A 16,231-nucleotide genomic window follows, 5' to 3' on the forward strand; every position below is an offset into this window, starting at 1 on the left:
AATGGTGCTGGAACAACTGGACATCTACATGAAAGAAAAAAATAAAAGAATCTAGATACAGACCTTATGGGCTTCCCAGGTGGTGCTAGTGGTAAAAGACCCATCTGCCAATGCAGATGTAAGAGCTGGTTCAATCCATGGGTTGGGAAGATCCCCTGGAGGAGGGCATGGCAACCCACTCCACTATTCTTGCTGGAGAATTTCATGGACAGAGAAGCTTGGCAGGCTACCTTCCATAGGGTTGCAATGAGTTTAACACGACTGAAGTGACTTAGTACTCACACCCAGACCTTACACTCTTCACAAAAATTAACTCAAAATAGATCACAGACCTAAATTTAAATGCAAAACTATAGAACTCCTAGGAGATAACATAGGATAAAATCTAGATGACCTTGGGTTTGAAGATGAAGTTTTAGATACAGCCCTAAAGGCATAATCCTTAAAAGGAAGAATTGATAAACTGACCTGCATTAAAATTAAACATTTATACTCTACAGAAAATACTCTCAAGAGCAATGGGGAGATAAAGCACAGACTGGGAGAAAATATTTGCAAAAGACACATCTGATAGACTCACAGATATGGAGAAAAAACTAGTGGTTACCAGTGGGGAGAAAGAGGAGGGAGAGACACTATATGGGTATAGTGAAAAAAAGGGTTGTTATGGGATTATTTGAAATCATGTGTGTGAGTACATCAAGGCTGTATATTGTCTCCCTGTTTATTTAACTTATATGCAGAGCACATCATATGGAATGCCAGGCTGGATGAAGCACAAGCTGGAATCAAGATTGCCAGCAGAAACATCAATAACCTCAGATATGCAGATGATATCACCCTTATGGCAGAAAAGCAAAGAGGAACTAAAGAGCCTCTTGATGAAAGTGAAAGAGGAAAGTGGAAAAGCTGGCTTAAAGCTCAACAGTCAGAATACTAAGATCATGGCATCTGGTCCCATCACTTCATGGCAAATAGATGGGGAAACAATGGAAACAGTGACAGACTTTATTTTTTTGGGCTCCAGAATCACTGCAGATGGTGACTGAAGCCATGAAATTAAAAGATGCTTGCTCTTCGGAAGAAAAGCTATGACCAACCCAGACAGCATACTAAAAAGTAGAGACATTATTTTGCCAACAAAGGTCCATCTAGTCAAAGCTATGGTTTTTCCAGTAGTCATATGGATGTGAGAGTTGGACTATAAAGAAAGTTGAGTGCCGAAGAATTGATGTTTTTGAACTGTGGTGTTGGAGAAGACTCTTGAGAGTCCCTTGGGCTGTAAGGAGATCAAACCAGTCGATCCTAAAAGAAACCAATCCTGAATATTCATTGGAAGGACTGATGCTGAAGCTAAAGTTCCAATACTTTGACCACCTGATGCAAAGAAGTTACTCATTGGGAAAGACCCTGATGCTGGGAAAGATTGAAGACAGAAGGAGAAGGGGACGACAGAGGATGAGATGGTTGGATGGCATCACCAACTCAATGGACATGAGTTTGAGTAAACTCTGGGAGTTGGTGATGGACAGGGAAGCCTGGCGTGCTGCAGTCCATGGCTTGCAAAGAGTTGGACATGACTGAGTGACTGAACTGAACTGTGTGAAACTTTTGCAATTTGTAAAACATTATATAATTTTCAAAATCTTTGATTCATTAAAAAAATCAGAAAAAAGACACATATGGTAAAGCACTTATTCAATATATATAAAGAACTCTTAAAACTCAATGATAAGGAAATGACATGATTTTAAAAATAAGCCAAAAATGTTAAGAGATATCTCATCAAAGAAGATATACAAATGAAAAATAAGCATATGAAAAGATGCTCCACATCATATGTTATCAGGGAAATGCAAATTAAAATAGTGACACACCACTACACACCTATTAGAATGACCAAAATCTGGAACACTGACAAAACTAAATGCTGGTGAGGATGTGGAGCAACAGAAATTCTCATTCATTGCTCATGGAATTCAAAACCAGACATCTTACCATAAGATTCAGCACTTATGCTCCTTGATGTTTACCCAAAGGAATTTAAAATTTATGTCCAAAATCTGAACATGGATATTTGTAGTAGCTTTATTCTTAATTTCCAAAATGTGGAAGCAACTAAGATGTCCTTCAGTAGGTAATCTGATAAACTGTGATACATCCAAATAATGGAACATTATTCAGTGTTAAAAAGAAATGATCTATCACTGCCACATGATTTAGCAATTCCACTCCTGGGCATATGTCTAAAATAAGCAAAAACACTAATCTGAAAAGTCACATGCATCCCCATGTTCACAGAAGTATTATTTACAATTGCCAAGATATGGAAGCAGCCTAAACATATATCAACAGATGACTGGATAATATACACCCATATGTACAAACAAATATGGGCTACTACTCAACCATGATAAAGAGTGAAATTTTACCATTTACAACAACATGGATTAACTTGGAAGGTAGTATGCTAAGTGAAATAAGTCAGACAGAGAAAGACAACTACTTTAAGATGTCATTTATATGTGAATCTTAAAAAAACAAATAGTGAATATAACAAAAAGGAAATAAACTCACAGATACAGGGAACAAACTGGTGGTTACCAGTGGGGAGAGGAAAAGAGGGAGGAGCAAGACAGAGAATTAAGAATTCTCTTAATAGAGAATTAAGAAGTACCAATTCTTATGAATAAAATAAACTATAGGGATATATTATATAACAGGGAATATAGACAACTCCATAATAATATATAATAACTATAAATGGAGTATAACCTTTAAAAACTGTGAATCACTATGCCGTATACCTATAACTTATAAAATATTGTACATCAAATGTTACTCTCAATAAAAAAAAGAAAAGCTCTATCAAATCTTGAAAAGACACAGAGGAACCTCAAATGCATATTACTAAATGAAAGAAACCAGTCTGAATAGGCTACATACTGTATGATTCCAACTATATGACATTCTGGAAAAGACATAATGATGGATACAGTTAAAAGATCAGCGGTTGCCAGAGGTTAGTGGGGAGGAAGAGATGAACAGGCAGAGCACAGAGAAGCTTCAGACAGTGAATCCACTCTGCCTGAAACTGCAGTGGTGGAAACATGTCATTACACATGTGTGCAAACCCACAGAATGTACAAACCCAGGGGTGAGCCCTGTTGTAAACTTCCGGCTCAGAGTGACAACGATGTGTCAATGTAGGTTCATTAATTGTAACAAACGCACCCCTCTGTGCAGGATATAGCTAAGCGGAGAGGCTGTGCATATGGAACAGCATTTCTCTGTACCTTTCTCCCAATTTTGCAGTGAACACAAAACTACTCTAAAAAATAGTATTTTAAAAAGTTAATGATATGTGTGTATGTGTATGTATAAAAGCCCAGTAGGCGATGCACCAGACTTTTTTTTATAACAAACATGTTGTCAGAATCTTACATTTTGGTATTGAGATTAAAAGGATGAATATTTTTCATTTGTATGCACAAGAAACCAGAAGGAAAATAAAAGGAATGTTGCTCACTGTCTGGGTAAATTACCCAGTATAAATGGTGGTTGATAGACACATTGCTGAGACTAGAAAGCATTGCCAAAGTCACCATCAGAGAGAATAAAATGTAATTTTATTAAGAAAAGCTGTGATTTTCTGTGAGTTTTCATAACAGCTGGATCACATTATACTGAAATTATTTGGTTATTGATCTGTCCTTCCCACACATAGATAAGTTCCTTTGGTCAGGCACCATCTTTTTTACCTTTGTACCTAAGCCTAGAACGTTCCTGACACAGTAAATATTTAGTAAATGACTGATGAATGAGTAAGTGAGAGAAGCTAATGAAGGATACACTTCTCCAGAAAATGGTGACAAAGAAGAGAGTGGTGGAATGTTCTGTGGCAAATCCACACCAGTGTGTCTTTCATGCTCTCTGGGGGAAGTAGATACTCAAATTCTAATGACAAACATCCATTATTGAGACAAAGAGGCACTCAAATAGAGAAGGAAATTTATCTAAAATACTACAGAAAATCAACCCTGAATATTCTTCGGAAGGACTGATGCTGAAGCTGAAGCTCCAATACTTTGACCACTTGATACGAAGAGCTGACTCATTGGAAAAGAACCACAGATTTCATGTCAACTTACTTCTCACAGGCCCTTTGCCGCCTTTTGTATTGGTCGTTTCTTCATCAAACTTGGGATTGTTGAGCAAATTGTGTACTCCAAGAACAGCTGAAAAGCAAAAATAACCTGTGAATAAAACTTAAGTTTGAGAAAGCTTGTTAAGATGTCCACATTATTCATTTTCCCTTTGCAGAACAATTCTTCATACCATAAAGATAAGTCTCTTGACCTCACTTGCCTTGCAAAGTGTGCGACACATGTATAGTATTAAATAAGCTTTTTTTAAAAAATTCCTCCTCCTAAGATCACTAGCATTCTTCACATCTTTCTACATCTATATATGTGGAATTGTGTAGGATCTGAGGGACAATGGTCTAGTTGTCTCCAGATTGAAAAGCTGCTTAGATCTCCCAGTTAAGTAGATTCATCCCCTATGTTTTCTCATCTGTAAAATTTGAACGTGGGACTGAGTCTAATGATATTTTAAGCTCTAACGTTATATAGACTATAGTATGTAGTTTTTCTGGAGACAAAGGGCTGAAGGATCATGGTCCTCTCTCAGTGTAAGCCTCCCCATTGCTTTCATCTCTCAGTACCAAAAAGAGTGGTTCTTTTCCCTTCTAGAGCATCCCAGGGTGGGAAATAAGAGATGTCAGCAAAAAAAAGTCGGGGAAGCAGGCTGACTTTGAGTCTCCTGTACTACACAGAACTTGCACCAGAGGGCAGTACAGTATGCAGGAGACGGCACTGGCCGCAACAACACGGAGCAGGCACTAATGCCACTGCCCACCCAGCTTGCCCTTCGCTAATGAAACTCCAGGTGAGAAATCCCAGGAGGCCGACTGGGGAAGGATGCCGGAATAAGTTGCCAGTGGCGTCAGGGGCCCACCTCTGAGCTCCTCACCTGCTGTAAACTATACTCGAGAAGGACGGCCCCTAGAGCCAACAGGTAACTGTTCAGAGCCCGAGAGTGTGGGGCTTGGCAGTGGCGGTCAGGAGCAGTCCGCCTGAGTTTAAATCCTGACTCTGTCACGTTCTATCTCTATGGCTTGAGAAGTTGTTAAATGCCACTGAGCCTCAATTTCCCCATCTGTAAAACAGGGATAGTCATCACACTTTACCTATCACAAGGGTTAAGTGACTTCCTGTGTGTGACACCCGAAGTGCTTCACAAATCCTTGTTAAGTAAATAAGGATTTGTCACTGTGTTTTTGGCATTGTCTAGGGAGAATAAACACAGAACACTGAGACCATCCAACAAGCATATCTTGCTTTGGCCCCATATTCACTAAGCAACTTATGATTATAACTTCACTCCCTTTGTCAAGTTTTAATTTTAGAATAAGGCAGAGTTGGTTCTCCTGGGAGGAAGGAGATTATTATTACTCATGTCTTCCAATGGAATAACAATGTGAAAATTCTTGCCAAAGCGGTGGGCTGTTTTTCAAAACACCTCTATCCTGTGGGAACCTAAGGACCCTAATAATGCAAATTTCCATCCAATTAGTATACAAATATGCTGATATATGCATGGAATCTTTTTCAAAGGCAATACAAGAAATGGGAGGAAGCTTATATAATTCGTAACATATTATTTTGTACTTTTGGGGTTTTTCCTTTTTTTTAAAATTTTTTACTTTATATTGGAGTATAGCCAATTAACAATGTTGTGATAGTTTCAGGTGCAATGCACAGCAGAGTGACTTAGCCACACGTATACATATATCCATTCTCCCCACAAACTCCTCTCCCATTCAGACTGCCACATAACACTGAGTTCCCTGTGCTATACAGTAGGTCCTTGTTGATTATCCATTCTAAAAACAGCAATGTGTACATTTGATCCCAAATTCCCTAACTATCCCTTCCCTGAGTTTTTTCTATCTGCATGTATAACCAATTCACAATTCACATATAATAATTATTATTATTATACTGTTGCTATTGTTAAGAAAACTAGAAAAAATGAACAAACTGGACTGAATATGGATCTACTTTACTGGGGAAATATAACAGTAAAATGGGTTCTGCTCCACAATTAGGTTAACAGAACTCTAAGTAGGAATCAAAAACAGTGACTGTGGGAAAGAACAAGAAATTTTGTGATGGAAATGGAAATTTTGTGATGATAAAATGCCAAATGTGGAGCTCTTTTGAAGGCATAAGGGCTGTTATTTTATTGTTTAAATTCTCAACACTCCTTCATATTTCTTCTCTTTGATTTCTCACAGTAACTCTTGGATTTTGTAGGATAGGCATTACTGTGGGTACTTTACAACTGAAATATGATTTTACATTTTATAGCTGAGATACGGTGAAATGTTTGCTCAGAGAGCTTAGGTGACCTGCATCCAGCCTCTTAGCTGCCTAATGGCTGAAGTCAACCTGGTATCACAGTAACAATTAACAGTGACACAGGTGCTCAGAGGCTGCTTCCAGGGGATCAGTGCATGTCTGGAGGTCACAGAGCTGGACAGAAAAGCGTCTCAGAGCTGAGGACTAACCTGCAAGATCATAGAGTTCAGTGTCGGAGGCGCTGGCCAAAGCTTCTTCCAGTTCTGGGTCCAGGGTCACCTTTTCTTCTTTACGAGTTTCTATGGGCTTTTCTTTGGGGATAAAGACTCTCCCTTTAAATCAGAAGAAAAACAAAAACATTGTGTAGTGCTGCCTTGTTATAGGGGAAGTGAACTAACCAGAGAATGTGCCGCTCTGGTCATTAAGAGCTGAAGCATTAAACCAATGCAGGTCTAACCAGGATTCTTTAATTTCTGAGATGATGCCAATGTCACTAATCCACTATTATAGGGAAGGGAGGCAGAGACGGAATCCTGCATTCTGCAACAGAGACCTGAGGAGGTGGAGAGGGAGACAGTAGCTTCTGATCCCTATCACGGGCAGCTCTGCCCTGAGCCCTGGGCGAGAGGGGCCCTGCCGTGAGCCCCACGCTCTAGAGGGCCCAACTCTGCTCTCTTCTGGTTGCATGCCCCTCCCCACTGCCTGCACCCCACTGATGGAAGGGCCACAGGGACAGAATACAGGCCACCTGCGAGACTATTCCCCAGGCATCTGCCCCTGAGATTCCCTGCCAAACAGCCCTGAACCCGCCTGCATGAGTCCTTCCTCATGTCCATCTTTCTGAAGGCAGGTCACACTGCTGGGGTGTGTACCCCTAGGCCAAAGGGAGGCTGTCTGTGAGTGAGTATGGATGAAGCTTGGATAGGTAGGCTAGAGTGTCAGCCATGGTGCTTGAGGCCCTGGCAGTGCAGGATGGACCCATAACCCTCTGTGGAACTCTTGGAAGTCTAAGAATATTGGCCTAGATAGGAAGATAGCACATATTTTAACAGTTTGTTAGCATTTAATATTTATAAAAATGGCACATGGACTTCTCTTCGTGTTCCTGCCTTGGATCCTGCATGTGGCAGGCGGATACATCCAAACAGCCCTGGGGTTCCTGGGGAACAAACTGGTAATCTCCCTCATTGAGATCTCCTTCTACCAACTGCAATTGTAGGCAACCAGGATGCTATATCTAGGGGTTGCTTGATATAGTGACCTGGGGACACACCATCTTTCTAGAGCACATCAAAGTCAGCCTGACTTAAAAGGAAAAATCAGAGTTGTCATATTTAGAGATGCAGAGTTCTGATCAGCAAGGCTCTGTGCTTCCCACGTATGCATTCTCTGCAACCATCTTCCACTTTATCCAGTCAGTATGATTCCACTTACTTTGTCCCCCATTCACTTCTGAATATACTGAAATCTATAGCACCCCATTGCCTGCCCAGCCTAAACCTCTAGACTGATGATCAGAGAGCTGGGAAGATGACAAGTGACCTGCTCCTAATTTCCAGGCAGGCCAACACATCCATATCCCACATGTGTGATGGCTCATAGAGATAAATCCAGGCTACTCCAGAGCCACCATGGGATACTCCAGGACTACTCACACTCTTTTTCAATTCCTTCTGGCTTTGACTCTTGGTTTCTCTCTTGGTTGGAGTTGCTCCACCCCTTGGCATGTTTTTTTTTTTTTCACCATATAGCATGTGAGTTCTTAGTTCCTTAACCAGGGATTGAACCTGTACCCCCTGCTTGGGAAGCATGGAATCTTAGCTATTAGACCACCAGGGAAGTCTCTAGGCATGATCTTTGAAATTGGCCTTCTCCATTTTGATTGTTGGAGTTTTCCAAAGACTCACCCTTCTATTGCTTCGCCTTTTCTTCACCTTAGAACAGACAGCTGGCTCTAGTTTCAGCCAATTGGGACCCAAGCTCTTTCCACATCTTGTTATTAATTGTTATTAATCTGAGACAACATGGATTGCCAATGGTGGCAGGGGCCTACTTCTGAGCACCTCATGGAAAAGGAAAGGGTCAAAACCCACATCAGGGACTCCCTCATGAAAACTCTCCAGGAGACTGCCCTGGTTACAGGGCTGCACACTTCCTGCTGGTTTACCAGACCTTCAAATGGTAGGATACATAAACGGGTGCCAGGCAGAGCCGGGGACTTCAAAGATGTACCACTGCTGTGGTCACTCTGGAATATCCTGGCCACAAGGGCTCTAGCACTGACCATCACATAAGCTGCCATGTTTCCCAGGAAAAAAGAGGAACTCACTGGGACACAAAATTGAAGAATGGCCAGAGAATAGAAAAGGAAACAAACAAAATCAATCAATCAATCAATCATTAACAAAACAAAATCAATTAATAACATCTCGGACACTGAGGCTCTTCCCAGACTCTTACACAGTGTCTGCAGCCTGAAGCATTTTCTTCCTGATGTCATGATGTTGGATCCAGAGTCAAAACAGGATTTATGAGTTCCTAATTCCTGGTACCGTTCAGGATTACTCTGAACACTAGGTGTGCAGGTGGCCCAACTATCAGTATTCAGGATAACTACTCCTGCACATCCATTCCTGGGGTCCAACTGGAAGACAAGTTCTAAATGAATAATGTAGCCCAGGAAGTTGGGGGCCCAGGGCACCCAGCATTCTGCAATGAGGCTGGCGGGCTCTTCTCCTGGAACACTCACGACAGCCTCCCATTGCTCCTGGGTCACTGGTGGTCTTCCTGGGGCCCTGTACACACCTCACTCTGATCCTTCCACTCTTTCTGGAAAACTTGCTCTCTGCTCCTTTAACCCAATCATGTGGCTTCTCCTAAGCTCCCCTGTGCAGCTGTCCACCCCGTCTGGACCCCTATTTATTACTCTGACTGCTGCTGGACGCCCAACCCCCTAAGAACCATCTGCAGATTAATCTGGATCAGGAGCTAATTCACCATAGCTGCTCCCAAGACCTCTGCTCCAAGAACAGAAGACAACAGCTTTCCTCTTGTTATTCTCTCGCTACCCTGATACTGCAAGTTAATTGGCCTTTTATTGAAGAGTTGACATTACAATTTATTTTTTCCTTCACAATTAGTCTAACCATAACCATGCCGCCATAGAAACAGCTCCATGTTTCTACTGCAAACCTTGGTTATTAGCCCAATTTGTCACTGCCCAACCTTACTTTCTTAATAAAATGACATCATCAGTGGTTTACGAGCCAGTGGATGCACGTGGTTCAGAGCAGCCATGACGCTGCATCGGGAAGGCAGCAGCCGAGGAGCTGGTACTCCCGCCCCCGTGGGCACAGCACAGAAGCTCAGAGATGGCATTCATTCTAATCCGTGTTGTCCAGCGCCTGCCCCACGCCACTTTCTGTGCCAGGATGCAAGAGAGACACAGTCCCACTGTGGGTCTCAGATTCATGTGACAAACACACAAAACTGGAAGTAAGTAAACAATAGGATGAATGCTGTCACAGTGCTATGAGAACAATAGATGGATGTTGTGATAGAAGGAGTGCGTTTTAGACAGAGAGGTCAGGAAAAGCTGAAGGCCCTGACATTTAAGCTGGGACTCTCAGGAGGTAAAAAATGGGGGGGGGGCAGGTCAGAGAGAAGACGACCTTGGGATGGGAAAAGAACTTGGCAGGTTTGGGGAATGCAGTGAGGACAGTGGGGCTGAGCTTAGTGAGGGGAAGAGAGGTGGGCCAGGTGAGCTCTCCATGACTCTGAGCACCACGGCAATGGTTTGAGCCATTAAGCAGGGAATGACATGATCAGATCTGTGTTTTAAAAAGAAAATGAATGCCACGAGGTTATCAGCGATTCCAGTCGTATTTTGGGGACCAAGTCACTGTTTACAGCTGAGGAACCTGGATAGGGGATTGGTAGCCACTTTTCCTCCAAAGGGGAGCTCAGGGTGGGGAGCTAGGAAGGAGGATTTTCCTGTCTTAGTTCAGAGCTCACTCCCTGCTGAAGGAACATCCTCTTCCTCCTCAGGCCCCTTCCAGGTCTATCAGAATGTTTCTCACTAGACCACACGCTCCCTGAGGGCAGGGCAGGGTCTGCCCTGTGGTCCCAGAACTTGGCACAGGGCTCTGAAGCCAGGAGGTGGCTGGTAGATGCTAGATGAACAGATGATTAACTGCACTGGCCTCTAGTGAAAGCATCTAACACAAGAGAGGCAGACCTGGGGGAGACACCTGCAACTGGGACAGTCCTCAGTTAAAAGGAACACGCCAGTGCTTGATGCTACTTTACACTTCCAAAACTGCTTCTTTGGGGCTTAATTTTTTTTTTTTTTTAATGAAACAAATTTGAATACCATTACACTCTAAGTATTCAGTTCATTTTGGGCTTCCCAGGTAGTGTTAGTGGTAAAGAATCCACCTGACAATGCAGGAGACTTAAGGAATGAGGGTTCGATCCCTGGGTGGGGAAGATCCCCTGGAGGAGGGCATGGCAACCCACTCCAGTATCCTTGCCTGGAGAGTTCTATGGACAGAGGAGCCTGTCCATATAGACAGGGCTATAGGGTTGCAAAGAGTCAGACATGACTGAAGCAATTTAGCATAGCACAGCACAGCACATTCAGTTAATTAGCATATGGGTTCCTTTTTCTGCCCCCTCACTCAAGCAGATTACTACTTTTCTTGGCTAAGCAGATCTTTTATTTTTTTTAAATAAATTATGGTTACCTGTGTGGGTTTCAGAAGCCAGATTCACACTTTTATAATGACAATATTCTTTCTTTTGAACTGGCAGCTTCTTTTGTTGTTCTTGCTGTTCAGATCTTTAATTTCTCTGCACATTTATCTGTATTTTTTAAATTTTTATTGAAGTATAATCAATTTACAATATTATACCAGTTTTAGGTATACAACAGAGTGATTCAATATTTTATAAATTAATTATATTTAAAGTTATCACAAAAGAATGTTTATATTTTCCTGTGCTGTACAATACATCCTTGTTACTTACTTTATACATAGTAGTTTGTGTTTCTTAATCCCATACCCCTCTCTCACCCTTCCTTTCCTTTCTTTCCCTTCTGGTAACCACTAGTCTGTTCTCCATTTGTAGCCTACATCTTCTGCCATGGTTCTTTTTTTTTTTTAATTAGTAGAATTTATTTTTTGGAGCAGCTAGCATTGGAAAGTACAGACAGTTCCCATGTCTGCCCTGTCCCTAATTCACAACCTCCCCTCTAATGACAGCCCACAGCACAGTGTATACTTGTTACAACTGCTGAACCTACACTGACATCATTGTCACCCAAAATCTACAGTTTATGTTAGTGTTCACTCTTTTTTTAAAAATTGGGGTATAGTTGCTTTACAACATTGTACAACAAAGTGAATTAGCTATGCGTGTACATATATATGTCTCCTTCCTCTTTGCCCTTCCTCCAACCTGCCCCCCATCCTACCCACCTAAGTCACCACAGAGCACCGAGCTGAGCTCCCTCCACTATGCGGCAGGTTCCCACTGGCTACCTCTTTATGCATGGCAGTGCACATAGTCAGTCCCAGCATCCCAATTCATCCCACCTCCCTCCTGGTCCACGCCCACAAGTCCATTTTCTATGTCTGTCTCTATTCCTGCCCTGCAAACAGGTTCATTTGTACCAGTTTTCTATATATGTATTAATATATGATATTGTTTTTCTCTTTCTCATTTACTTCACTCCACCTAAATATCCATCAGCAGATGAATAGATAAGGAAGATGTGGACTATATACAATGGAATATTACTCAGCCATAAAAAGGAACAAAACTGGGTCATTTGTAGAGACATGGAGGGCTCACCCTTGGCAGTGTATGGTCTGTGGGTCTGGACATGTGTACACACACATATGTCCACCAGCCACAATGCTTTTTAACCCTACTGAATCCAGTTCAGGCTTAGTTCCCACTCTCAGGCCAGTTCCCTCACCTGACCCGCCACAACAATACACGGGGTACTTATGTTATCAGACTCCACCTGAGGTCCTTACCTTTCTTTTCTCCGGTGAAGGGCACAAAGTCTTCCCTGTCTTTCTGTTCCAAAGCCTCCTTCTCCAGGTACATAAGGAGGTGCTCGCGGTCAAACGGGCCCGTGGCTGCTTTCTGTGTCTGGTCTTTCTGTCGAAATCCAGCTGGCAGCAGTGCACTCTGATAAGACAGAGGAATGAGCAGGAAAGGGGGTGTCTGATGCGGTTTCCCTTCCTGACCCCTGCTGTGTAGGGGGAACTTGGGCAGAGCACACCTGGCAGAGATGAGGGCTGGAGCGCTGGCATATCTTTGAGGACCTATTCACTCTAACATTCTGTGTTGATGGGGGTGTTTCCAAAGAGCTCAGGCAGAACTCCAGTGGCTGAAACAGCCTCAGACTGCTGCAGCTGCCTTCTAGGTAGCAAAAGGCCAGCCACTCTTTACAGCCTCTTTCCTTATAGATCCCACTTAGGTCTGTCCAGCAGTGCTCCCAGTGCTTTTTATAATTTTAAAAAGCTTTTTTTTTTGGCTGTGTTGGGTCTTCATTGTCTCGTGGGCTTCTCTAGGTGTGGCACTCAGGCTTAGTTCTTCTGAGTCATGTGGGATCTTAAGTTTCCCATCCAGGGATTGAACCCGTCTCCCTTGCATTGGAAGGTGGATTCTTAACCACTGGACCACCAGGGAAGTCCCCACACTCACTTCTAATCTCTCCTGGGAAACATCCAAGGTGGTAAGTGATCATTATGATAGCTATTGATATCTGCTTGATTAAATGTAGAGATATTTCTTTTAAGTTTAAAAAGTATATAGTAAAATCACTATTTTACATGTCTCTGCCTCTAAGTTTGTGATAATACTAGCAGGGCTGAAGGAAGTGCTTGCTATTATAACAAGCTATTTATCTTTTTAAGAGCTCATAAAAACATGAGATGCTCCATTTAAATTTATTTGATATTATAGTTACAGTTATTCTAATCGATCCATTATTGTGAGATCACCAAGATTTTAACTTGTTTATATATGTTAAAGAAATGAGATATTAAAAATATTTGCTTTGGGGGTTAAAGATTTGGTTTAAATACCATCTCTGACATTTACCAGGTTACCAGTATGGGATCTTAAGTAAATTACTTTTCTTGGTCTGTGCCCTTATTTATGAAATGGGGATAATATAATTTAAATCAAGGACTTCTGGGCCCAGCAGAATACTTGACTCAGAAGAAACTTGGTCATGTTTGTTTCCTCTTTCTTTTTCCTTTCTTTTTCCATAAGTCAGTCTAGTCCTTCTTGGAGTCAATGGAAAATATTTTCTGACATTTACATTAAGCTGGTTTTTGAGAAATGCAATTGCCATATCAAATATGTGGCTACTGAGGTTCTCCATGGTTTATAGAAAAGTAAGTGGCTCAGAACCAATTAGGGAAGAACACAGAATCTGCATTTGGAGCTCGGGGATTCCTATATTATTGTTTAAGGATGTGCTATATCATTCATCCCACCTTATCACTAACCACCTGCTTCAGTTCCAGGTCACTAACCTCGGGATCTAGGTCATCAAGAACATTTTCCAACTGTTTCAGTTCCTCTTCTGAGAGTTTGCCAAGAAGCTCATCTTCATCAATGTTCTTGTATTTCTCCAGCTCTTTTTGAAAAGGGAGTGCCATGGTTTCTTATATGCCCTTCTCATGGGCCATGAACATTTAACTGTGCCAGCTTCCTGAGACTTCAGAATACTAAGAAGAAGAAAGAAAGACTGTTACCTCCTTTTGATAATTAGGACCTATTAGCAGGAGACAGAGCTATGCTATCTGCCCATGGAGTCTTTCTACTGGATGAAATAGTCAACAAAATAAGTAGTATTATCTTCATCCATAGAACAGACTGTCTGCTTACAAAGTATTTTCATACATATCATCTCCCTTATTTAGATTTTTACAATGACCTGGAAAGGAAGCCCAGAGAGATATAGATATCACATTTTACAGATGAATATTCTGAGGCCCAAGTGAAACATGAGGCAAGGGGGCAGGGCACAACTTTTAAAAGAATGACATAGCCATAGGACATGACAAAAATTGATTAGAACCAACAAGGTCCAAGGTGGAAGAAGATGTGACTTCCAGTAGACATTGAGTCTTATTATATGCTCACTGTAACACATTAACATCTAAATGACACACCCACAGGAGCCACAACAGTTCTAAGGTCAACCAGCAAAGGCCAAAAAGTGGGCAGAGGCCCATTTCCTGGAAATCTCCACACGTTTCCCCAAATAGCTGGAATACTCCTCCCCCCTCATTCAGTTTCAGCTTCAGTTCAGTCGCTCAGTCGTGCCCGACTCTTTGTGAGCAGCATGCCAGGCTTCTCTGTCCTTCACAATGTCCCGGAGTTTGATCAAGCTCATGTCCATTGAGTCAGTGATGCCATCCAACCATCTCATCCTCTGTCATCCCCTTCTCCTCCCGCCTTCAATATTTCCCAGAGTCAGGGTCTTTTTCAAATGAGTCAGCTCTTTGCATCAGGTGGCCAAAGTATTAGAGTTTCAGCTTCAACATCAGTCCTTCCAATGAACACCTAGGGCTGATCTCCTTTAGGATGGACTGGTTGGATCTTCTTGCAGTCCAAGGGACTCTCAACAGTCTTCAACACCACAGTTCAAAAGCATCAATTCTTCGGCCCTCAGCTCTCTTTATTGTCCAACTCTCACATCCATACATGACTAAGGGAAAAACCATAGCTTTGACTAGATGGACCTTTGTTGGCAAAATAATGTCTCTGCTTTTTAATATGCTCTCTAGGTTGGTCATAACTTTTCTTCCAAGGAGCAAGCATTTTTTAATTTCATGGCTTCAGTCACCATCTGCAGTGGTTTTGGAGCTGAAATAAATAAAGTCTGTCACAGTTTCCATTGTTTCCCCATCTATTTGCCATGAAGTAATGGGACCTGATGCCATGATCTTGGTTTTCTGAAGGTTGAGTTTTAAGCCAATTTTTTCACTCTCCTCTTTTACTTTCATCAAGAGGCTCTTTAGTTCCTCTTTGCTTTCTGCCATAAGGGTGGTGTCATCTGCATATCTGAGGTTATTGATATTTCTCCTGGCAACCTTGATTCCAGCTTGTGCTTCAAACAGTCCAGCATTTCTCATGATGTACTCTGTATATAAGTTAAATAAGCAGGGTGACAATATACAGCTTTGACGTATTCCTTTTCCTATTTGGAACCAGTCTGTTGTTCCATGTCCAGTTCTAACTGTTTCTTCTTGACCTGCATACAGATTTCTCAGGAGGCAGGTCAGGTGGTTTGGTATTCCCATCTCTTTAAGAATTTTCCACAGTTTGTTGTGATCCACACAGTCAAAGGCTTTGGCGTAGTCAATAAAGCAGAAGTAGATGTTTTTCTGGAACTTTCTTGCTTTTTTGATGATCTAGTGGATGTTGGCAATTTGATCTCTGGCTCCTCTGCCTTTTCTAAAACCAGCTTGAACATCTGGAATTTCACAGTTCATGAAATTTCACAGTTGAAGCCTGGCTTGGAGAATTTTGAGCATCAATTTGCTAGCATGTGAGATGAGTGCAATTGTGCGGTAGTTTGAGCATTCTTTGGCATTGTCTTTCTTTGAGATTGGAATGAAAACTGACCTTTTCCAGTCCTGTGGCCACTGCTGAGTTTTCCAAATTTGCTGGCATATTGAGTGCAGCACTTTCACAGCATCATCTTTTAGGATTTGAAATAGCTCAACTGGAATTCCATCACCTCCACTGGCTTTGTTTATAGTGATGCTTCC

The 16,231-nt window shown here is 41.9% G+C and overlaps 1 protein-coding gene across 2 annotated transcripts in view; it reads right to left on the reverse strand.

Annotated features, from left to right (window-relative positions):
• The window catches only part of TMOD2 (tropomodulin 2), a 56,729-nt gene that overhangs the window by 26,519 nt on the left and 13,979 nt on the right, over positions 1–16,231 (reverse strand). For both annotated transcript variants that reach the window (XM_020869211.2, XM_070469279.1), the window contains 4 exons: positions 13,985–14,179; positions 12,470–12,626; positions 6,635–6,757; positions 4,152–4,238 (listed from right to left, as the gene is read on the reverse strand). In XM_020869211.2, coding sequence (XP_020724870.1) covers positions 4,152–4,238; positions 6,635–6,757; positions 12,470–12,626; positions 13,985–14,110 — 493 coding nt within the window. In that variant the 5' untranslated portion in view covers positions 14,111–14,179. The remainder of the gene's footprint in view (positions 1–4,151; positions 4,239–6,634; positions 6,758–12,469; positions 12,627–13,984; positions 14,180–16,231) is intronic.

Source organism: Odocoileus virginianus, chromosome 6 (assembly GCF_023699985.2).
Source record: "Odocoileus virginianus isolate 20LAN1187 ecotype Illinois chromosome 6, Ovbor_1.2, whole genome shotgun sequence".
Classification (NCBI taxonomy): domain Eukaryota; kingdom Metazoa; phylum Chordata; class Mammalia; order Artiodactyla; family Cervidae; genus Odocoileus; species Odocoileus virginianus.